The sequence below is a fragment of the Camelus bactrianus genome, chromosome 20 (assembly GCF_048773025.1).
Source record: "Camelus bactrianus isolate YW-2024 breed Bactrian camel chromosome 20, ASM4877302v1, whole genome shotgun sequence".
In the NCBI taxonomy this organism is placed as follows: domain Eukaryota; kingdom Metazoa; phylum Chordata; class Mammalia; order Artiodactyla; family Camelidae; genus Camelus; species Camelus bactrianus.
In genome coordinates this window covers 23,216,006-23,240,317 of record NC_133558.1, presented here as the reverse complement: position 1 = coordinate 23,240,317, position 24,312 = coordinate 23,216,006, and the positions used below count along the sequence as shown (strand labels likewise).

Sequence of the window (24,312 nt, the reverse complement as noted above, 5' to 3'; positions counted from 1 at the left end):
GTCAGAAGATTCTAGGGCAAGGACTTAAGCTTATGTACTCATGAAGAAAGAAAGAATTGTAGTCTTGTGCCTGTAGGGGGTCTCTGAATCAACACCAAGGACCTACTTTATCTCATCAATTTCAGTTGATTAACAGAAGAATTATCAAAGGGGTCTAACCTAACTTTTTTTGTTGGAACCCCTCAGGAGATTGCCAAATTGGTGCCATTGCTGGTTTGATGACAGTCCTCCTCACTCTGGTTTTCTTTTCCATCTGAACACCCTACAGCTATCAATGGGCATGTTAGGTTTTGGCTTCATTGTCACTTACCTTCCGGAGGCTGTAATCAGTGCTTACCTGGCTGCCACGGCACTACACATTATGCTGTCTCAGTTGACTTGCATCTTCGGGATTATGATTAGTTTCAATTCTGGTCCTGTCTCCTTCGTCTATGTGAGTAATTTCTACCCTCACCCAGAGTTACAATTGCCCGCTCCCCTTACCTCCAAGAAGAAGTGGACCCCAGTGGAGAGACTTCTGCATAGGCAGCTGGGTCAGTCAAGAGGGTCCTAGAAATAATTCCATCTCTTCTAGATGTATAGTCCTGGTTAATTGCAGGTGCCAGTTGTTCCATGTTCTCAGTTACATTAACCACTTCACCCAGCCTTTTAAACTAACATGATTTACATTAAAATTTTGTCTTTAAGATACTGTATGTATCATAATTCTTCCTATTACATGCCTCATAACAGACATGTATCCTAAAACATCTAAATAATATAAAATGCAGAGTAGTCCCTGAATGCAAGAATGGTGTAGGAGCCAAGCTAAACATACATGGTCGGGGAAAATTGATAAAGAGGAAGCTAATAAACAGAACTCCTGGGTCCTTTCCATTACACTGAAACATACAACGTGTATTCTCTTCTGATTGGACATTATTGTCTTTCAAAATATCTTTTTCAACTTAAGGAAAAATCTATATACACCTCACTGTTGCTCTCATGTTCTAGTACTGCTCCTAAAGACCTCTGTGCCTAGGAGCACTGCCTTGGGGCTTACTTCCTTTTGAACTAATTTAGAGTGTCATTTTCTAGATTTAGGCAATTATTACGTCCCTTTCTAAGCCTCTGTAATTTTGTTTTCTTTCAGAACATTATTAACTACTGCATAGGTCTCCCAAAAGCTAATTCCACCAGCATCCTACTATTTCTAACTGCTGTTGTTGCTCTGAGAATCAACCGATGTATCAGAATTTCTGTCAATCAGTACCCCATCGAGTTTCCTATGGAAGTTTTTCTGGTAGGTGTTTTGATGTTACAAAGTCATGGTTCAAATCATTTTAAATACCCACCTTTTAAAATGAATGAATGAATGAATGAATGAATAAATAAATAATAAATGGGATGTAACCTAAGAAGGGAAAGTTTCATGGGAGAATTGTAGAAATAATATTTTTAAAACATATATTGAATTGTGACAAAGCTGAACACAATGCATATAGTTTCACATGCTAGCTTATATTTGCAAAACATACTTATTTTTCAAAGTGCTTTTATCTATTGCTTCTTTTTCATGCTATTCGAAAAATAGGTGTTTTTTTCCCTCATAAAAGCAATACAGGCTCATTCTAGCAATTTTGGAAAACATAAAGAAGAACAAAAAGGAGGAAAAGAAATTCCTATAGCTGCACCATCCAAAGTCAACCACGGTTGATATTTTTGTATTTTCAGTTATTTGCACTTTGCTTCTTTCAAACAAACATATGACAGGCCTATGCTCAGTGTTGGTGAATTTCTGTGTTTTTCCATGTAGAAGTTTCATTTCTATTTTAATATAGCTGCAACCATACTGTTATTCAGTCTCCTTTCATCCTGACTGTGCTACAGTAAAGAAATTCAGGGACGAGATGTTAAACAAATTACCTAATCCATGTCACTAAGGGGCAGAGCTGGGTTTGAGGCAGGGTGGGGAAGGTGCGTGCTTATGTATATGTCCTAAGTTTTCTTTTGACATCTTTTTCTCTAGATCAGTGGAAATGTTAAACTAAATAAATATGATTGTTTTTTCCTTTTTGAGAATATTTTTAAATGCTGTCTAATGATAACATTTCTTGTTTCTTTTAAGAAATCTGATAAAAATATATCTTTTGTAGTTATAGTTAACAGTTTTACAATAATAAAGACATTTTCATAAACAAAGCTCAGGTTTTTAAAGTCAGCATTTCTCTTATCAGGATAACTGAATCTTTGCGTGTCCATGAGAATTATTTTCCCTTTCAGAAGTGTTCTGTGGCAGAGATACTTAAAGCTCACCATGTGCTCCCCTGTTACTTCCCAGCTGGCCTTGTAGTTAGGCAGGACCATGTGAATTGGTGGCCAAAGCATAGGAGAACAGATTTGAGTTCTTTCTTCCCCTGCTGTAGTAATTACAGGGGCTATGTGTTGAGATGACAGAGTCTCTAGGTAGAATTAGCCTGCATCCCCAAGGCACTGTTTGCAAAAAAGCTGCCCTGAAGAGACACTGACCCATAGTGGACTTTGTGTGGGGAAAAAATAAACTTTCATATGTTAGGACACTAAGATCTCATGGTTTGTATGTTGCCACAGCATAACCCATCCTATGCTGACTAATCCAGGTCCATACTCCTCATGATTGAAAGTGTATGGGCGTTGCTCTGGAAACCGAGAGCAAGCTCTGTCTCCTAACTATTGTCTACTTCTTGTGGAGGTGCATATCCTTTCTTCCCTGGAGTAGTTCAAAAAGCTATCAATTCATAAAGGCCAGAAGGTGAAAGGCTGCTTTTACAAAAGACTTTCCAAAACACTATACACAAATAGTGGAGCCCTAGAGCCCAGGGACAATATGCATATGGAGTTTGGGGAGTGGTGTCAGAGGCACCCTCTCCTCATGGACCCCAGTCCAGCTCTGGCGTCCTAGGAAGCTGAGGCTCTAGAGTCACCAGCAGGTGGCATCAGCGCACTCAGATATCAGCACGCTGTCTCTGTCCCTGTCTCTCTCCTTGATTTTAGTTTTATTCAGGTATAATTAACATATAAAATTGTAAGCTATTTAAAACGTACACTGTGATGATTTGATATATGTATACATTGTGAAAGGATTTCCCCCATCTAGTTAACTAACACATCCATCACCTCATATATTTACCTCTCTTTCTTTTTTTTCCCCAGTAGGAACATTTAAATTGTGCTCTCTTGGCAAATTTCAATTATATAATACAATGTTATCAACTATGATCACCATGTTTTACAGTAGATCCTCAGACTCTATTCATCTTATAGCTGGAAGTTTGTACTGTTTTACCAATTTTTCTCAATTCCCCCATCTCCCAGTCCCTGGCAACCACTTTTCTACTCTCTGTTTCTGTAAGTGTGACTGTTTTGGGGGGGTTTTGTTGTTTTAAATTTTTTAGATTCCATGTACAAGTGATACTATGCAGTATTTGTCTTCCTTTGTGTGGCTTATTTCACTTAGCACAATGCCCTCAAGGTCCATCTGTGTTGTCATAAACCAACCCTCTCTTAAGAGCTACCAGCAGCAGGGATCATAGTGATGTTCCTTTAAGCAACCTCAAAGGTAATGAAAATTAACCAAGGGTTGCTCGGAAAGGAGAGGAGTAAGAGTTCAGAGGATCCTGTGGGTTGACTTATGGCTGACAGATTGGTTTGTGAGCCACAGTTAAGACATTCCTTTGAGAATGCTATAAATAATTAAGATGCACTGGAGCAGCCATGGTACAGCCCTCGCAACTGGCCTGTGAATAGTCCACTCCCACCCACCCTGTCAGCGTGCTGGCCCTGGCCGGCCAGCCGCAGGCAAGCTGTTCCTAGAACCAGAATCTATAAAGAGAGCTAATGATAATAATAGTAATAATGGTAATAATAATAATAATAAATAATAAATAATAATAATTAAGATACATCATGGAGTGAAGTTGGGGAGGAAACTGAGGTCCAGCAATGAAAGTAGATGGAGGCTTAGAATTATTGCAAATTAGGCATCAAACTTTCTTGTGACGTAATTTATTCTCAAGGGTTGTTGAAGCCTGAAATACATTGCTTATACCCATGTCAAGTCGAGTGATTCGGAACCCTTTCTGCCATGTAGCAGGGGTTAGAGGTGTAGTTTAGACCTGGAAAAAGACCTCCATGTTTGCCCTGGCAGAGAAGAAAGTGGTAGAGGGAGAATGAGAGCTGTTATGGTGTAGGAAGCAAAAAGCTGCTCACAGCAGCCCCAGAAAGCTACTGCTAACATGTGCTTGAGGGAACTGCACACAACTACCAGTCTGTCCTTTAGTGGTAGTCTCAAATATTAAAGGAAGTTTTCAAGGCAATATCTGGGATCCAGGTAAAATAAACTGACAAATAATTCAAGTTCGACAGATACGAAAACTTTTTTACATATTGTATGTTCACAGTTTATGTGTGTGTATGTGTATTTGTATATGTGTATATTTAAGCTGTAGAGCAAACACCTAAAAAGTGTCAACAGTAGTTGTCTTTAGGTGATTCATTTCTGCTTTTTAATTTTTCATATTTCGTTTATTTTCCTTTATGAGCAAGCATTGCCCTTATACTGGAAATAAGAGTTACTTGGCCACTTGCCACACTTCTTGTCCCTTAACTATACAAAGATCACAACTCTTCTCTGTTCATCCAGATCTTCCTTCCATTCTGATCTGTAGGCTTCCCAGGGGTCTTCATCTGATCACAGCATCACAGGTAAATGAACTGCTGTCCTGCTCAGTGTCTGGCTCAACTCTTAGAGTAGATGCTGGGAAACGACTTACATGTCAGTAGGGAGAATGGGATATAGCAACTATATAATTATTATTTTAAAACCTGGGCATTGAGTTCTCTTATCTCTGTTTAATTTGCTTTGGTGTAAGGTCTTTATAAGCTGCTAGGTTGTCTATTTTCCCTCTAGTTGAAATGGAAGAAGAGATTTCATTTTAAAAGGAAATGAAAGGGGGGAAAATAAAAGCAAGTAATTGCTTTGCTAAAGACCTTTTTTTGTGTGTGCTATCAAATGCTGTTCCATCTTATTAAGGTTATACCTCAACAATTCCCCAAAAGGCTTATTTATATTGGGACAGTGTACCTAGATTTTAAAACTTTTAAAACTGAGGCCTTGGCATAGCTATTATCCGAAAACATGTTTATATTTGGTCCAGATGTTTAAAGTTGGTGAGGAAAGAAAAGTCCAGGGCATCCATTTGTTCATATTACTATGTCAGAGAGCAAGTCTGAAGTTGCTTTTCACTCTGGTTACAATGATAAAAAGAGCTTAGGGAACCAAAAGAGGACTTCTACATTTCTTGCTGCACTGAGCTGGCCCTGCCTCTTTCTCCGGGCTTCATGCATAAGGACTATCACATATTCCATTTCCTGTCCTGCTAGAGGCTATGGGCACCTCTGCTCTTGGAAGCAACACAAAATATTTAGATGATCATGTGCCTTTTCTTTTTAAACCCCTACAGATCCTTGGCTTCACTGCATTTGCAAGCAAGATAAACATGGCCACAGAAAACAGCAAGATGCTCATTGATATGATTCCTTATAGGTTGGTAATTCCACTTTTCAAGACTACTTTTCCCTTTTTGTTACTTTATCTTAGCCTCTGATGTCACAGCCTGATTGATATTGTTGACCAAAACAAATAGACTGCCGGTTATTGTTCCCAGAAAAGTGGGTTTTATTTGGGATCAGCAGACAATTGCAATTTGGGGTCTGCAATCATGACGAACCACATGCAAGTCCTCCCACAGCAAGAAAAGGAGTTTTTATAGAGGGGAACAGGAAATTGGAGGAAGAGGGGATATAATAAACAAAGAGTCCATAGCTTTTCATTGGCTGAGTCCTTTGCCAGGAAAGGAGTCTTTCTTCTTCCTGTTGGGCTCTGCAAAGGTCACAGGGCATGAGAGCTCCCCATCCTGGTCTCCTGAGTCTACTTAATTAGTTTCTGTTTATTAATTTTTTAACGATATTGTCTACTAACAGTCTCTAGCCACAGCCAAATTTGGGTCATGGGCTCAAATTCATTTTAGAACACAAGAGGTTCTGAAGGACAAAGCCTAGGACAACCCCTTGTTTCTTCTCTGGTCAGCCTCTGACTCTTTTCCCATGATTGAACTGGTCTCCTTACCCAAGTAAACTGTTGGATGCACTGAATACCAGAGAGACTCATGAATTTTTTTTCATGCACATTATGGACCTTCTCAACCTCCATACCTGTCTGATTAACTTCTGTCTGATGGGGCAAGAGATCTCTCTGTTTTCCTAGCCTCTCTCCTGGCGTTCAATGATCAGGAGATGAGCATTCCTTCCGTTTTCAACTACTTAGACTGAATTGGTGTCCTTGAGCAACATTATTTTCTTACTCCAAGTAAAAAGCTTTCTTCAAGTAGTCTGGCATATGGAGTTCTAAAGGACTTGTAATTAATTTGTATTATGATTCCTACCAGTGACTATGTGGCATCACTCTTGCTTCTGTTAGGGAATTATAATTTCTTTAACCTTGACCGGATGAATCACGTTAGCTAAGACAGGCAATATACTGAAGTTTCTTGATTCATGAGCATGCTTTTGAAGAGCATTGTTCATTTCCTCATGCTGTTCGATAGGAAATACTGCAAAGAGTCAATGGTATTGGATAGCCCTCACAAAACAGAGGCTGCTTTGATGCAACCAGATTGAATTAATCTCATATCCTACCAGTTCTCAGTGAAATCTGATGATGGCAAAATACACTTGAAATTCTGTTCAATTTTTTTGAAAGTGTAAGCAGACAACCTAGGTACCAGGGAATACAATGGTAAATAAGACTTGGTCTCTGTCCACAGGAAAAAATAACAAGAGCAACAATGGGATTGATGCTTTACATAATTATTTTATTTCATTTGTTTCTCGCAGTTAATACTATAAGGTAGATATTATCTTCTTCTTATGACCGAGGACAGTAAGGCTTACCAAGCTTAAATTACTTATCCAAGGTCATTCAGCTGGTCAGTGGCAGAGCTACTATTTGAACCCATTTCTATTTAATTCCAAAATCTATTATGATAACTCCACTATTATATTTACTCAATATGCTTCTGTTATCAAGGCTTAAAAACCACACAGTCAACCTTTGCTTGTACTTTATCACAAGATTCAAGGGTATAGATAGAGAAATAAACATTTCAAAAATATAATTAGGTATTGCATTGCACTTTTTTTATTATGTGTTTATCCATGGTTGCTAGGGATTAGAAAAATTGAACAATTTAGGTCAGTCCCTTCCACACTCATATCCCCTTTTAACCTAAACTGATAACAAAGAATTGAATGTTACAGAAAACAGCGGGAAGGAAAACAGAAGTTTGTGTTGTTACCATATTAAATGTTTAAGGTTTACTAACATAGATTTGGGCAATAAATTCAAATTCATAATAATGATGAGGAATGGGAATGTGTGTGGAACTATATCAAACTAAAAAACTTTCACACAGCAAAGGAAACCATCAACAAAATGAAAAAAACAGTCTACTAAATGGGAAAATATTTGCAAATGATATGACCAATAAGGGGTTAATATCCAAAATATATACACAGTTCATACAACTCAATATATTAAAAAAAAAAAAGCAAACAAACACAACCCAATTAAAAAATGGGCAAGAGACCTGAATAGACATCTTTCCAAAGAAGATACACAGATATCCAAGAGGTACATGAAAAGATGCTCAATACAGCTAATCATCAGAGAAATGCACATCAAAACAATGAGATATGGCCTCACACCTGTCAGAATGGCTATTATAAAAAAGACCACAAATAACAAATGTTGGCAAGGATGTAGAAAAAAGGGAAAGCTAGTACACTGTTGGTGGGAATGTGAATTGGTGCAGATACTGTGGAAAACAGTATGTACGTTCCTCAAAAACCTAAAAGTAGAACTACCATATGATCCAGCAATTCCACTCCTGGAAATATATCTGAAGAAAATGAAAACACTAATTTGAAAAGATACATGCACCCCAATGTAGCAACATTATTTGCAATAGCCAAGACATAAAAGCAACCTAAGTGTTAATCAACAGATGAGTGGATAAAGAAGATATGGTATATAAACACAATGGAATATTACTCAGCTATAAAAAAGAATGAAATCTTGCCATTTGCAACAACATGGATGGATCTAGAGGATGCTATGCTTAGTGAAATAAGTTAGACAGAGAATGACAGATACTCTATGTTATCACCTATATTTGGAATCTAAAAATAAAACAAACAAATGAATATAACACAACAGAAATAGACTCTGAGAGAGAACAAACTAATGGTTACCAGTGAGGAGAGGGAAGTGAAGGGCAAAGTAGGGGTATGGTATTAAGAGATGCAAACTACTATGCATAAAACAGATAAGCAACAAAGATATATTGTACAGCACAGGGAAATACAGCAATTATTTTGTTATAACTTTAAAAGGAGTATGATGTGTAAAAAAATATTGAATCACTATGTTGTACACCTGATCTAACACTGTAAATCAACTATACTTCAATTTAAAAAAGAGAGAGAATAGGAACGGATATACCAATAATAGCCGAAATAAACTTTAAATTTAAAAAGAGACAAAGAAGGCTATTATATGTTGTAAAATGTCCAATGCAGCAAGAAGATGTAACAGTTATAAACATTTACACACCTGATGATAGACCATCAAAATATATGAAGCAAAACTTACAGAATTGAAGGGAGAAGTAGACAGTTCTATTAGTTGGCAGCTTCAGTACTCCACTCTCAGTAATGAACAGAACAACCACGCGAAAGATAAGTAAGGAAATACAGGACTTAACTAACATGATAGACCAGCTGGACCTAATAGACACATACAGAATACTCTGCTCAACTACAGCACACACGTTCTTCTCAAGTACACATGGGATATTTTCCAGGATGGACCACATGTTAGGGCACAGATCAAGTTTTCAATAGATTTAAAAAGACAGGTATCATACAAAATATCTTCTCTGACCACAATGGGATGAAGTTATAAATTAACAGAAATAAAAATTCACAAATCTATGGAAATTAACACACTCTTACTAAATGACCAATGGATCAAAGAAGAAATGACAAGAGAAATAAGGAAATACAAAGAGATGAATGAAAACAAAACCACAGCATGCCAAAATCTATGGGACCCAGCAAAAGTAGTGCTAAGGGGTAAATTTATCATCAAAAACATTTACATTAAAAAACAAGAAAGATCTCAAATCAACAACCTAACTTTACAACTCTAAGGAACTAGAAAAAGAACAAACTCAACCTGAAGGAAAGCAGAAGGAAATAAAGATTTAGAGCAGAGATAAATAAAGTAGAGAATAAAAAAACAACAGAGAAAATCAATGACAGTAAAAGTTGGTTCATTGAAAAGATCAACAAAACTGACCTTTAAGTAGATGGATTGAGACAAAAAGAGAGATGACCAACTCAGAAATGAAAGTGAGGATATTACTACCAATTCTACAGAAGTAAAAAGGATTATAAGAGAAATAAAAAGGATTTTACTATAAGAAACCTCCTCCTCCTCCTATAAGCAACCATATGCAACAAATTTGATAACCTAGATGAAATGGAAAAGTTCCTAGAAACTCAAAACCTATTAAGACTAAATCATAAAGAAACAGAAAATCTAAATAAACCTAAAGTTAGTAAGGAGATTGAATCGATAATCAAATATCTCTTGACAAAGAAAAGTCCTCAGGTGATGGTTTCACAGGTGAATTTTACCAAGCATTTGAAGGACTAATGCCAGTTCTTCTTAAACTTTTCCCAAAAATTGAAGAAGAGGAAACACCTCCCAACTTATTCTATGAGGCCAGCATTACCCTGATACTAAAGTAAGGCAAAAATACTACAACAAAAGAAAACTCACAAACACTGACACAGAAATCCTCAAAAATAACCAGGAAACCAAATTAAGCAGCATATTAGAAGTATTTTACACCGTAAATAAGTGGGTTTTATTCCTGGAATGCAAAAACAGATCAATGCAATATACCACATTAACAGAATGAATAGAAAAACAATCATTTCAACTGATGCATAAAAAGCATGTGACAAAATTCAACACCCTTTCATGACAAAAATGCTCAAGAAACTAGGAATATAAGGAAACTGCCTTGACAAATGAAACTCCTATATGAAAAATCCACAGCAAACACATTCAATAGTGAAAGCCTGAAAGACTTTTCCTCTAAGGTCAGGAACAAGGCAAGGATGCCCACTTTCACCCCTTATATTTAACATAGTGCTGGAAATTCTGGCCAGAGCAATTAAGCATAAATAAGAAATAAAAGGCATCCAAACAGGAAAGGAAGACATAAAATTATTCCTGTTTGCAGATGATTATTTCGTATGTAGAAAACCCTAAAGATTACACACACACAGATACACACACACACAAACTGTTGGAATTAAATTCAGCAAAGTAGCAGGATACAATGTCAACACACAAGTCAGTTGCTTTTCTATACATTAACAGTGAACAATCTGAAAAAGAAATTATGAAAAAAATTCCATTCACAATAGCATCAAAAGGAATTAAATACTTAATAATTAACCAAGGAGGCGAAAGACTTGTACGACGAAAGCTACAAAACACTGATGAAAGAAGGAAATAAATGGAAATACTTTCCATGTTCATAGACTGGAAAACGTAATATTGTTAAGATGTTAATACTACCCAAAGAAGTCTATGGATTCAGTTCAATCCCTGTCAAATTCCCAATGATTTTTTTTTGCAGAAATATTAAAACCCATCCTAAAATTCATATGGAATTTCAAGGAACTCTGAATAGCCAAAGCAATCTTGCAAAAGAATGAAGTTAGAGGACTCATACTTACTAATTTCAAAACTTACTACAAATCTACAGTAATCAAAACAGTGTGGTATAGGCATAAAGACAGACATAAACCAATAGAATGGAATGAAGATCCAGAAATGAATCCTTGCATACATAGTCAAATGACAAGGATGCCAAGACCTTTCAATGAGAAGAAGACAATCTTTTCAACAGATGGTGCTAGGAAAACTGGATATCCACGTGCAAAAGAATGAAGTTGGACTCTTATCTAACACCATATACAAAAATTAACTCAAAATGGATCAAAACCTAAATGTAAGACCTAAAACTATAAAACTCTTAGGAGAAAACATAGGACAAGAACTTCATGGCATTGGATTTGGCAATAATTTCTTGGCTATGACTTCAAAGGAACAGGCAAAAAATAGACAAATTGGACTTCATGAAAATTAAAATCTTTTGTGCATCAAAAGACACTATCAACAGAGAAAAACGACAACTCACAGAATAGGAGAAAATATTTGCAAATCACCTATGATAAGGGATCAGTATCCAAAATATATAGAGATTTCCCAAAATGCAGCAACAAAAAACAAACAACCTGACTCAAAAAGTGGGGAAATGACGATATAGGAGGATGATATAGGAGTGGCCAAGAAGCACATAAAATGCTCGACATCACTGATCATTTGGGGAATGCAATTCAAAACTAGAAGATACCACCTCACATCCATTAGAATGGCTACTATTTTTTTTTAAAGACAGAAAATAGCAAGTGTTGGTTAGGATGTGGAGAAAATGGAACTTTGGGCACTGTTAGAGGAAATGTAAAATGTACAGCCACTGTGGAAAGTAGTACATTGGTTCCTCAAAAAATTAAAAAGAGAACTACCATATGACCCAGAAATTCTACTTCTGGATATAATACCCCCCACCAAATTAACAGCAGCATCTTGAAGAGACATTTGTGCACCCACGTTCATAGCAACATTATTCGCAATAGCTAAAAACTGGAAGAAACTGTTAAGTGTCCATCAATGGATGAATGGATAAGTAAAATGTAATCTATATATACACTAAAATATTATTCAGCCTTAAAAAGGAAGGAAAATCTGACATATACTACAATACAGATGAAGCTTGAGAATATTTTGTTAAGTGAAATAAGCCAATCACAAAAAGACAAATACAATATGATTCCACTTATTGAGGTATTTAATCAAAATCATCAAGGCACAAAGTGGAATGGTGGTTGTCAGGGCTGGGTGAAGGGGGAAATGGAGAGTTATTGATTAATGGGTATAGAGTTTCAGCTTTATAACATGAAAGAATTATGGAGTAGATGGTTTTGATGGTTGAACATTATGAATATATTTAATACCACTGAACTGTACAGTATGGAATGGGTAAGATGGTAAATTTCATTTCATGTATATTTCACCACAAAAAAATTGAGGGAAAAAAGATGTGGATAGAATCAGTTATAATTTGTATAAAGGACAAGGACTGAAATTATATACCCTGAGAGAGTTGAGTGTGACTAGAAGGGATATATTGAGCTTTTTAGCTCTAAACCATCTTAGATGTCTGCCTATTGCTTATCCCCTGGTGTGGTCTTGAACACTGTAAATAAACCATTTTTCCTCAGCTTTTATTGTTTTGCCTGTTCTATTTGCTGCCATTGGCACATGGCAGAAACCTTGAACTAGAAGATAGCAGAGCATGCTCTCTTAATGGCTTCTGTAACTTGCCTTGGTTTGCTGGCAATTTTGGCAAGCTACTGCTTCAGTGACTGCTCTTATCTCTTATTTTTATTAAAAAAAAAAAAAGTCAGGCCTGACCCACATATGATAAGTCAGGAGAGGTGCCAATAAATGATTCCTGTGCTCTAGGAATAATTCTACCATTTTATTCCAGCTTCCTGTTTCCTGAAACACCAGATTTGAGCATGCTTACTGCAGTTATATTAGAATCTTTCTCCTTAGCCGTGGTGAGCTCATCTCTGCTCGTATTTCTGGGCAGGAAGATTGCCATCTTCCATAACTACGACGTCAATTCCAACCAGGTGAGAGGACAGGCCTGTCTATTACTTTCTCTGAACTTTTAGTCTTTGTTCTCTAACTTGAGCCTCCTGCTAACATGAAAACTGGATTCTTCTCTAACCAGAGAGTCCCTGGGACCAAAATTTGAACTATAATTACCAAAGGGTTTTTGAGAAGTGTGGCATACTTAGCTTTGAAGCCACCTGAGTTAATGTGAGTATTGTTACTCTAGAACAGACATGGTATAGGGAGGCAGGGAGATAACCTATGGCATCATGTTAAGCTAGCAGAACTCCTTTTACCTTCCTTTCCAGCAAGTTCTCAGAGGTCAATGCAGTGGAATATCAAAACTAAGCTAATAATATAACTAAGTTGCTATCCCAGAAATTGTCTTTGTCATTTTTTTAAATTGAAAGAGAATTTTTTTATTGTAGTTGGTTTATAATGTGTTAGTTCCTGGTGTACAGCATAATGATTCAGCTATACATATATATGTTCCTTTTCATATTCTTTTTCATTATAGGTTATTACAAGGTATTGAATTTAGTTCCCTGTGCTATACAGTAGGGTCTTGCTGTTTACCTATTTTATAAGTAGTAGTTAGTATCTGCAAATCCCAAACTCCCATTTTATCCCTCCACACCACCCCCTTCCACCGGTGGTAACCACACGTTTTCTGTCTGTGAGTCAGCTTCTGTTTTATAAATAAGTTCATTTGTCTCATTTCTTTAGATTCCACACATAAGTGATATCATATGGTATTTTTATTTTTCTTTCTGGCTTACTTCACTTAGTATTTGTCATTGCAAAAAAAAATCTCCAACTACTCTGAGCTTGGCCCTTTCCCTAGAAATCAAAAAGGATATGTGAAAGCAAGAAGTGTCCTGCTTTGACTTTAGGATACTATAGAAGGAAGTAAGAAAAATAATACTATGTTTCCTTCTGTTATTCTAAGTCTTAGCGATCATGTAAGGGAGAATAATAAGGCAAAAGTCTCATTTTCTCACCTGGAAAAAGTGCTTTCCTCATGATTGCTAGCTAAAATGTAAAAATGAGATTTGCCATCTTTCAGTTGTTTCTAATATTTCAGTATTACTTGAAGTGATATAAACAACCCTATCTTCATACACAAGAAATAACAGTATACCTTTAGTTCAAAGTCAAATCAGCCTTCTTCAACACATAAAGGGTCTAAGATGTTTGCTATTTCTTTACAGGATTTAATAGCCATTGGCCTTTGCAATGTCGTCAGTTCATTTTTCAGATCCTATGTGTTTACTGGTGCTGTTATCAGGACTGTTATCCAGGATAAATCTGGAGGAAGACAACAGGTGTGTGAAATAGAATTTGACCTTTAATATATAAAGGCATATATGTCCATTCACATGTATGTTCACAGAAGGTGATTATATTAGTTTAACCATGTTGCTATTTTAATATTATCCTTTTGGGAAGAATTTGGATTTCATACTCACCTTAATTTTTGCTTAGATTTTTGTCTTAAAACCTATCAATGCTGTCAGTGTGGAACTTGATAGTCATTTTCTATAGAAATATTATTCTATGTAAGAGGCTTCTACATATTAGCCCACAAAAAGCCACTTTCCATGTAACGTACCTGAAAGATAATATTTCAGGTAAACTAACCATCACCAATAAACATTTTTTTCCCCACAGGGAGATATATTCTCAGCCCTAGTCTGGGAAAGCACTAATACAACTCTCTCCTTCCTGGCAGCAGAACTAACATTATGGCTTCCTCAAAAGGCATAACAAGAGGCTTTCGTGATAAAGGGTAAAGTCTTTGTCTAGGTGAACCTGGGGAATTTATGACCATTCTGCCTTTGTATAAGAGAAAATTATCTAGGTCAGACTCTCTTCAGTTATCCTGAATTAGAAAACTTAAAAGACAGGTGTATGGAAGAGAAGAGGTGAAGGGACAATGGTGGTAGAGAAGGCTCTAAAGGTGAGCTCTCTAACTGCAGGCATGAGATTTCTTAAGTCCAGTGATCATGAGTTTTAAAATGACCAGATAAGTTACAACTTTACAACATGAGGGATGGGACATCTCTTGTCCCATCTCTCATTTATTTTATTTTTATTTTATCTCTCATTTATGTAGCATGAACAAATGCCAAAGAACTATCAGAATTGAAACCAGAGTAAGCTCAGGGAATGAGTCAAGGTTCAGAAGGCAGAGAAGCAGTGACAGAATTCAAAGACAAGCTTCGTCCACAAAAGCACAGTAGGAAGGTATAGCCGTGGACAAAAAGTAAAGCGTCAAAAGAATGGACACTAAATTTGAATGGGAAAGATAAAGTGTCACAGTCTATGGGTAAATATAGGGTGAAAGCTAATAAAAGTCATAAGGTTAGGCAGGGGTGAGAGCATGGGTCTAGAGTAACACCATGTCATATTTTATGTGGACTGGGTTTGTTGTTATTGAGCTTCTACCAGACACACTGGCCTTTAAGGTGTAGCTCTTTTGCACTACTATTTGGCAAAAAGAAGGAAGATGAGTCATGTTAAAAAGACGGATGTTCTTTGCAAGTGTGCAAAAACTTTGAAGCCAAAATGAGAAGATTTTATGATAAGAAGAAATGGAAGTGGAGTGGGGGTATAGCTCAGTGGCAGAGCATGTGCTTAACATGCTCAAGGTCCTAGGTTCAATCCCCAGTACCTTCATAAAATAAATAAATAATTTTAAAAATTAAATTTGAAAATACAATAAAAGAAGAAATGGTAATGGCAGTTCCAGACATTAGTTCTTGCCAACTTTTGTTAACACACTTTGCTTATTTAGTATACAAGTATAACAAATTTGGGGAGAAAAGATGCATGCACCTGGATAAAACTAAATCACAGTGAAAGAAAAATTAAGTGCAGAATAAATACAGTCAGTAAAAAATGCCATAATATTGCAGGAAGGAGAATGATGGAGGAAGTGGGACTTTCATGGCTCATCGAAAAAGGGTTAGGTTATGTATAAATTGATGGAGGGAAGGAAGAAGGATTTCCATTCAGCCTCAGAGTTGCCTTTAGCCTGTTGGACAGTGCCTGCCTCAGAGGCAGCCTGTGGTTCTCATTCTGTTTTCTGCTGCTGCATTGTTCTCCCATACAACACACTCCCCTATCAATGACATCTCTCTCTGTGGTGCAGTGACCCTTCACAGAGAAGCATGTCCCTAGGGATGCTGGTAAACCGTTCCCCAAGATGATGATTTATCCAGGGCAAATTGCTGGTTCAAGCAGAGAATGCCACTGGCCCCTGGCCCTACACATTGGAGCTACCCAGTCTCCAATCTGAGTTGATGATCTGGACCAGCAAAGGTCTCTGAGTCTCATTCAGCTTTCTTCATCCCACAGCAGGGGTTGTACTCTCCACCCTTTTTCTCTGGAGATTTTTGATTCACTCTGCCTGAGAACACCCCCACTTTTTCAAAGCTCCCCAGGACTACAGGAAAGGGAAGCCACGGGGATGGCTCTGAACCTCTCAGATACGACCTGCCACCAAGGGCCACTTTTATTTATCTATCTATCTATCTATCTATCTATCTATCTATCTATCTATCTATTTACTTACTTACTTACTTACTTACTTATTTACGTACTTACTTACTTACTTATAACCATAAATACAAACTGTATATAATGTATCTGTATTTCACTTTAATTTTTCCCTGTGTAGAACCCACTTGTCTTCACTGGTTGCAGCAACACCTATTAACCATTCTTCCATGGCCTGGGCTTGAGTTGCTGGCAGGCCCAGTTTAACTGTTCCCACTACACCTTCCAGCTTGTCCAGTTCTGACCACTGTGCTTCCCTCTTCTCTGTGATTGGGTTCATTTCCTGGTTCTCTGCTTTCCAAGGACCAGCCTTCCTGCCTTGTCCCCAGGTTCCCAAAACTGCTTAAAAATGAGTTATTATTTGGGGGGGGAAAGAACGAAAGAAAGAAATTATAAAAGAAAGAAGTGAATTGTATTATTTCTAGAGGAAGCAGCTGGGGTCGTGGGGAGAGCCTGGATTTTGAAGTCAAGCCAGTCAGGTGGATTGAAACCTGACTTAGTGGTTCCTGGATGTGTGACTCTGGGCAAGTTACTTTTGCTTTCTGAGGCTGTCATCTATAAAAATGGAGATAAGGATAACCTTTCAGTTGTGAGGATTAAACTGGATGATAATAATGCCCATCATAGTGCCTGTCACTTAAGATGTTCAAAAATTAGAGCTTCTATCCCAGGCCGCTGGTGCCCTGACTGGTGCATGGTAGGTAATATACTGTCCACTACTTACGGAACAGTGGGTATCTGAAGGTCTGCATGTCGTTTGTGGCTGTGGTCTGCGGGAACTCGTATTGCCTTAAATTCTCGGAAAGAAGGCAGAATCAGTCTTTGTTCAAGAAAGCCTGGAAAAGTGATGGTAAGTCAGAGCAGAAAAGCAAAACATGCATGAGATGTAAAGTTACACATGCTTGCTGTCTCTAGACCCTGTCAAGGCACTGAGTCTGGGATTCTGAGAGCCATCAAGCATCCTCCTAAGGCACAATGCCACTAAGGATGGCCCTCTAATCCCAAAGCCCACTCCCCTGCATGTGCAGCCATGGGGGACACAATTATTGGCAGGCCTCCTAACCCTCTCTGAGCAGCAAGTTTTATGGGATTCAGTATCTGGTTTGTACTCATTTTAAACTAAGTTTTATATAACTTATTTTGGTATCTGTATGTCTTTGTTTCCTTAAAAATAATCAGAAGAATTTTTGAGGAAAGGAGTGGTAGGAAGGAAAAGTCCTGATATATGTTCCTATGCTAATTAAAGCAGTTTCTTTGTATAGTGCCAAACAAGAATGCCTGAAGCCAGATCCTGAAATTAGGTGCAGCATCAGGCTAGCTTGTACATTGGCTGGAGAAGTTTATGGCTCTTAGTTGCCTGTTTTAAGTTCCACAGTGTATGAAATGTTTGCCATGACAACTTCCCGAGTTTCAGGTGTAGTGATCCATTTTCTTGAATCCTTCCTACAGCTTTTCCATGCTGAGTTGCTCCCGTAGCTGTGAATCATCTAGGACGGGGAAAGGAGGAAGTAGGACGTTGATTTCATTGCTACTATTTTCAGTGTTGCATTTATATGGCAAAAAGCAATGAGCAGTGAGAGGGAATCCAGTAGGGAGCAATTTTTTTCACACCTAAGAAATAAAGAGAATAAATTAGAGAATTATTGCTGAGTGGTCATTTAATGGTTTAGATATAAGCTTGCTTGTTCTTGCTTATATATGCCATTGTTTTAACTTGAGGTTACAGTTTCATCCTCTCCCCCCATCACAGTGGGTAATTATACTGCCTTGTATTATTTTTTTATTAGCAGGGGCTTAAACAATGGAAATTTATCAATAGGGGATATAATGCGTTCAAGACTATGTCCAGAGAGCCTTGAGATTATAAAGGGAACTATGCTTCTTAGCTTTCTACCTGTATTGGACAGTCTGAATCACTGCTTACCAAGTAGTACTGAGCCCAGAGTAGCCAGGCCAGCTGGGGTAGGATCCAGAGCTGCTATATACAGCCCTGACTCATGTTCGTAACTTTTTTTGATGGCAGCGAGGCAGAGAGAACCTAAAGTCAGAAAATTGGAAGTGAATATCGTGGTATTTTTAAGATGAAGCCCCACTGAAGCCGTTAGATGCAAAGCTATCCAAGCTCCAAAAGAGCGAGGTGGAAAAGTTGGGATTTCAGGGCTGACAGTGGTGAGTCTACTAGAGCTCTCCTAAACTGTTCAAAGAGAGGTTAAAGTTAGAAGGAGATGCAGGTCAGATTTTAGGAGACTTCAGATTCGTAGCACAAAGCTATTGCAAGAAAGAATCAAATACCCAAGACAATTTGTGGCAGGAAGACTTCATGCACTTAGTCAAGTATTTATTGAGTACCTAGTTTGTGTTTGGCACTTTAACAAGACCTAAAAAATGTTCACCAAAAAATGCACTTATGCTAGATGGTTATACTCAACACCTTTTAAGAGAAAATGACACGCTTCTCACAAAGCAGAAGGCCTCAGTTACAGACAGGGACCAGTACATTCCTGATGGTCTCTCTCCAACCGGCTCTGTCTCCTCAGTTTGCATCTCTGGTAGGCGCAGGTGTGATGCTGCTCCTGATGGTGAAGGTGGGACGCTTCTTCTATGAGCTGCCAAATGTAAGTAGGACTGAGCAGATAACTAAGTCAATAAAGAATGGATCTCCAGATAGCATCTTCGTAGGGCATCTCTGAGAAGAACTGCATTCAGCTTGTCCCCAGCGATTGCCCCAACCTATTTCTAGTTGCTTTCCTTTAAAATTATAGCATCTACCACATGGAATTGGGAATCAAATAAGATAATATGTAAAATATATAAAGAATGGTGTTGAACAAATAATAAGCACTCAAGAAAAAATTGTTATTCTCAATAAACTTTTTTTTAAATTGCTCAAGTTAAAAAGTAAACTTCAGAAGTAAGGATTCAGTTAAACATGACCAAAATAGACTTCAAATGCCAGAACGCCCATTACCAGCACAGGCTTGGAAGCTCATTGTGCATTCATGCCATCTGTTTTCCTAAACAGTCTCCAGAAGGCCTTGTTCTGCATTCATGTGAACTCCTTCCCCCTACTGCTGCCACACTGCCTCTGGTTAGTTCACAACAGTAGGAGGCAAGGTATAGAAATTGAGGTTTAACTCTGTTCAGCTAGGATGCCTCTTATGTGCCATTTCTTCCTTTTGTGTGAGACTGATGACCTTACTTTTAGAGATGCCAGGTGTATTAATTACTGGCTATAATCAATCTAAGTTACAATATAGATCAATGTCCAGTGACCATAATTTCCTTTTAAATTTCCATAACGTTCCCTTTAGCTATTTTTAGATAGTACTAAGGAGAGGGAGAGATTTTATTCCAGGTGCAGCAGCCTGGATACACACTGAGGTGGCAGTCCCTGAAGCTGAAGTGGTTGTAAATATTATCCTCATTCTTTTGAACACATCTATTCCACCTGGAGAATCAGGTTTCAGTAGAGCAGGACCATCTCAAGGCTGTGGCTGCCTTCTGCTCCTGTGGTTCAGGGACCTTCGAAACCACCCATGGAATATATGCATGGTGGGCGGGATTAAGCTTGTGTTTATCCCACAAGCTGTCCTCTGATTCCCAGCAGAAGCCATCTCCAGAATTTAGTTTATATAGCACCTCTGGTGCTATAACTCTTGGGAGTCTATTTTAGGAGGGCCACCCACTAATTTACTTTGAACAATGATTTTTTTTCTTTATAGCTTTATAGAAGAATCAGAATTTTAAAAAATCTCAAATAAAAAAATCTATCAGAATTCACTGAAGGGTAGTGGTAAAAGTAGGTAAGCACTCCCTTAACTATAAATATGTTGGGGATAGAACAGCCCTTGCTTTTGGCTAACCATGTATGGCACATTATTTTCACAGCATCTAGCTAGGATGTTTCTGGGTGAGAAAATGTGAACACAATCTGATCAGTGGAATATCGGAATTTCTATAAAATGGGGCTCTGCAAGTATTAAACTATGAATGATTCTTTCCTTCTTTGAGCTACCATTTGCTTGTTGCAAAATCCTTAGGAGAGTAATTGGTGGAGCATCCTGGCTAGGATCTCAACTAGTTAGCAAGGAAATCAACATCAACTTTTAAAAAACATGATTTAATAGTATATTCAATATTGTTCCAATTTAGTATGAAAAATACATACAATATACCAAAATGTTAACAGTGGTTATCTCTCAGATGATGGAAATTATATATAAATTTAATTCTTCTTTATACATGAGCATCTTTTATCTTAATATTCAGAAAGGTAAAATGTTCATTATACATTGTTTTACAAAGATTTGTTTCCTCTTCATACTCCATACCTCAAGCCAAAAATCTTGTAAAAGCCCAAGAAGTTGGATTTCTTATCTTTCCTACTACATCTCCCTGCAAATTGCAGAAATTTTTGGAGATTCTTGATTGAAAAGAAGATGAAGATGAGGAAGAAGTTATTTCTGATGACTCCATCTTTGTTTGCCCTTCCCTCCTCTACCAACCTGTTGAGTCCAACTGGTCACTGAGTAACCTCAGAAAACCAGAGTAATCTTGGACCGATGCCATCCTCGTGGTAGGATTAGTTCTAATTCCCAGGCAGAGTATATAGAGGAGAGGCTGGCTAGGAAGAGGCTAAGAAATGTTAAGCTAATGCAGGGCCTTCATGAACATAAGAAAATGTTTCTTAAAATAGGTTAGATTCTATGTTGAGGCTCTGATTTTACATCCCTATGAGTATAGATCTTCATTTTCTTATATTTAAGAAACATTCCTTCCATTACAAAAGGAGACATGCCTACTTTTAAAACTTTGGAAAATCCATAGTAGATAAAAATATCATCCACAATCACAAATAAACCACTATTAACCTTTTGGCATATGTCTCACCAATATTGTTTTCTATGTATGGATAGTACTTTGTATAATTGTGATCTAACTCTACACACAATCTGGTATTCTTGTTTTAATTTAACATATAGCACAATAGTCCATACTATAACTTATTTAATCACTTTCCTATTATTGGAATATTAAGTTGTCTGAATTTTTGTTACTATAAATAACACAACAATGAGTAATTTTGTAGTCTACCCTTTCTACATTTAGGATAGATTTCTAAAAGTAAAACAGAATGTCTGTGTGGAAGTATAGCAGCATTTCTTGATATATTGCCAAGTTATTTTCCAAAAGTACCATACTCAACAGCCATTTTTATGGGGCATCTTCAATGTTTTTAATTTGCTGGTTTAATTTGATGGACTGAAAAATGGTATCTCATTGTTGAGATAATTAAAGTGCATCATGATTAGACCGGAAAAAAAAGCCCACTTGAAACTATTTTAGAGTTTCTGTGAGTGGAAATTCCCTTAATTTGTCATCCCATCTGAGGATGGTTTCTAGGTAACATTGGTAACATAGATGATGTCAAGCCAAGTAGACAAAGATAAGACAAATGGCCAAAGGTGCCAGCCTCCCTGTAGGTCTTGCCTCATACACCGAAAGAGACAATACTGAAACAGAAGGAGCTAGATGGTCACAACCAGTGGCTACTCTTCCTTTCCCTTGGTAATCAGTGATCTGATTGTGGCTTGTGGTAGCTCTACCAGCCGAATCAGTCACTTGGCCTTGCCTCGTCTTGTGTGTTTGACAAATCATGGAGGCGAGCAGAGAAAAATGTGGAGAATATGTATTTGACTAGACAGTGAGCTGAAGCTCGGACATGGTATTTTTATGAACTGTCAGTGCGTAATATCTCTGGCTGGCGAGGCTGACTCTGTAGTTCCTTTGTGGAGACTTGAAAGTTTTACCCCTGAAAGGAAAGTGAAGCAGGGTTTATCTTTTCCCCACAGGCTGTGCTGGCTGGTATTGTTCTGAGCAACGCCCTACCGTACCTTGAAACTGTTTACAACCTACCAAATCTGTGGAGGCAGAACCAATATGACTGTGTGAGTGTAGATGCACTGGCTGAGGTCAGGGAGGACGGAGGGGAAGGCTGCAGAGAGGGGAAGAGAACAGACGAAGGAGATCAGTGTGAAGGACACTAGGCACTCTTTGATGCCTAGTACTATATTTGTGCTTAAAAAAAGGAGTCAAGGTTATTGGTGCATGGAAGTACTGACTCCATTCCAATGATGCAAAGTTCAATCAAATAAAATTAATTAAGTAGCAACAGTTACATACAGATCTGGTAAAAAGGGTTTCTCATACATTGCATATTTGAATGACTTTTAATCCAGCTAATAGAAATACATCCTAGGAGAGGAGACACGAATCCTAATAAGACACGGAAGTCTTGCCAGGAAGAGTGATGGAGCACCTTCCTTCTCTCTAGAGCACAAAACTAGAGCTATAAAGGGGAAACAGCAAGAAATAAAAGATGGGGAATGTCATACAATGAGAGGAGAAGGAGCTAGTAAAGGGAAAGTGATGCAAAAGGGAATCATTTTTGGATCCATGTCCCTGAGATTTAAGAAGGGATGTGGTCCAGTGCACAGGGAGAGCTTCTGAGTAGGAGGGACAGCACTTCCAAAAGAATCGGGGAGAAGGTTGAGTGCAGATGTTAACTAACAAGTGGCAGGTGGAGGGGGAAGTAAACATTTAAGGGGGTTTCAGCCTATCTTCTTTGTAAAGATGAAAGTCAAGTCATCTGCTGAAAGTGATGGAAAAGGTGGTGGGAAAGGGGCTTGGAAGGGATGTTAAGGATTCCCAGCAACTATTATAGGTCTTAAAATTGCAATCACTAATTTGGGGAGTGTTCTGGGTTGCTTTACAAATAGGACTTTTAATCTCAACAAAACCTATAAAATCAATATTACTATCCCTATTTTGCACGTGAGGAAACTGATGTTTCAAGAGAGATGAAGAAAGAAGTGACCAGGGATGCATAAAAGAATTGCTAGCACCCCTGGGACCCAATTATTTGTGATGGCACCAGTCCCTATGGCTGTAGGATTTGTTGTCTAAATCCCAGGTGTTGGGAGGGAGAGAGTAAAGGTGAGTTGAGAAATAGGACTTGGGATTTTCTCAATTCTGCTTGTTATCATGGTCTTTCTTTTCCCTTCTTCCTCTTTTCCATAAGATTGCTTGGATGGTGACATTCATATCTGCAATTTTCCTGGGACTGGATGTTGGACTACTGGTTTCAGTAGCTTTTACCTTTTTCATCATCACTGTTCAGTCACACAGGTACTTTGTCTTGGGTAATAGGAAGCTGGCCATAGCAAGGCAAGGCAACTTTGACCTAAAGGCAAATGCATTTACTTTCAGAACTAAGATTCTCCTCCTGGGTCAGATCCCCAACACCAATATTTATAGAAGCATCCATGACTATCGAGAGGTAAGAATCCACATCACCCCCACTCCTTTGCCCAAAAGATGGGGTGGACCAGGCCCGCTGCTTTGTTTTTCTACAAAATCCCTTCGTTCTTGTTTGCTGCACTACAGATACGCATTTACGGAGATGGGGAAAATGATGCAGCCAGTTAAGGATAATTTTGAAATGAACTTTACGGGGAGGATGGCCAAGTAAAAGAGGAGTGAGGAAATGGAGGGGAAAGAGGAAAGCAGGAAAAGCAGGGGGGTGAAAATGGGAGGAAGGAATTTTCTCCTTCTTGCCTCTATAAAGAAGAATATAGATTCTCTAGGAGGTTCTAAAGATTTTTTTTCCCCCTACTCCATAAAAGAGCTGAGACATTTCCTTCAAATTTCCATTTGTCTTGCAGGTTACAAACATTCCTGGGGTGAAGATCTTCCAGTGCTGCAATTCCATCACATTTGTAAACGTTTACTACCTAAAGCACAAGTTGTTAAGTGAGGTGATGGCCTTCCTCCCCTGCCTTTCTCCACCT

At 38.0% G+C, this 24,312-nt stretch overlaps 1 protein-coding gene across 2 annotated transcripts in view; it reads left to right on the top strand.

Moving 5' to 3' along the window:
• Positions 1–24,312, top strand: part of SLC26A8 (solute carrier family 26 member 8) — a 52,280-nt gene that overhangs the window by 19,232 nt on the left and 8,736 nt on the right. Inside the window, exons 6-15 of one of the 2 annotated variants that reach the window (XM_010949017.3) lie at positions 269–433; positions 1,133–1,282; positions 5,481–5,563; positions 12,771–12,918; positions 14,113–14,226; positions 19,000–19,077; positions 22,315–22,410; positions 23,544–23,650; positions 23,732–23,801; positions 24,187–24,279. In XM_010949017.3, the coding sequence (XP_010947319.2) occupies positions 269–433; positions 1,133–1,282; positions 5,481–5,563; positions 12,771–12,918; positions 14,113–14,226; positions 19,000–19,077; positions 22,315–22,410; positions 23,544–23,650; positions 23,732–23,801; positions 24,187–24,279 (1,104 nt within the window). Of the gene's footprint in view, positions 1–268; positions 434–1,132; positions 1,283–5,480; positions 5,564–12,770; positions 12,919–14,112; positions 14,227–18,999; positions 19,078–22,314; positions 22,411–23,543; positions 23,802–24,186; positions 24,280–24,312 lie in introns of both variants that reach the window. The other variant, XM_074348568.1, reaches the window with a different exon arrangement.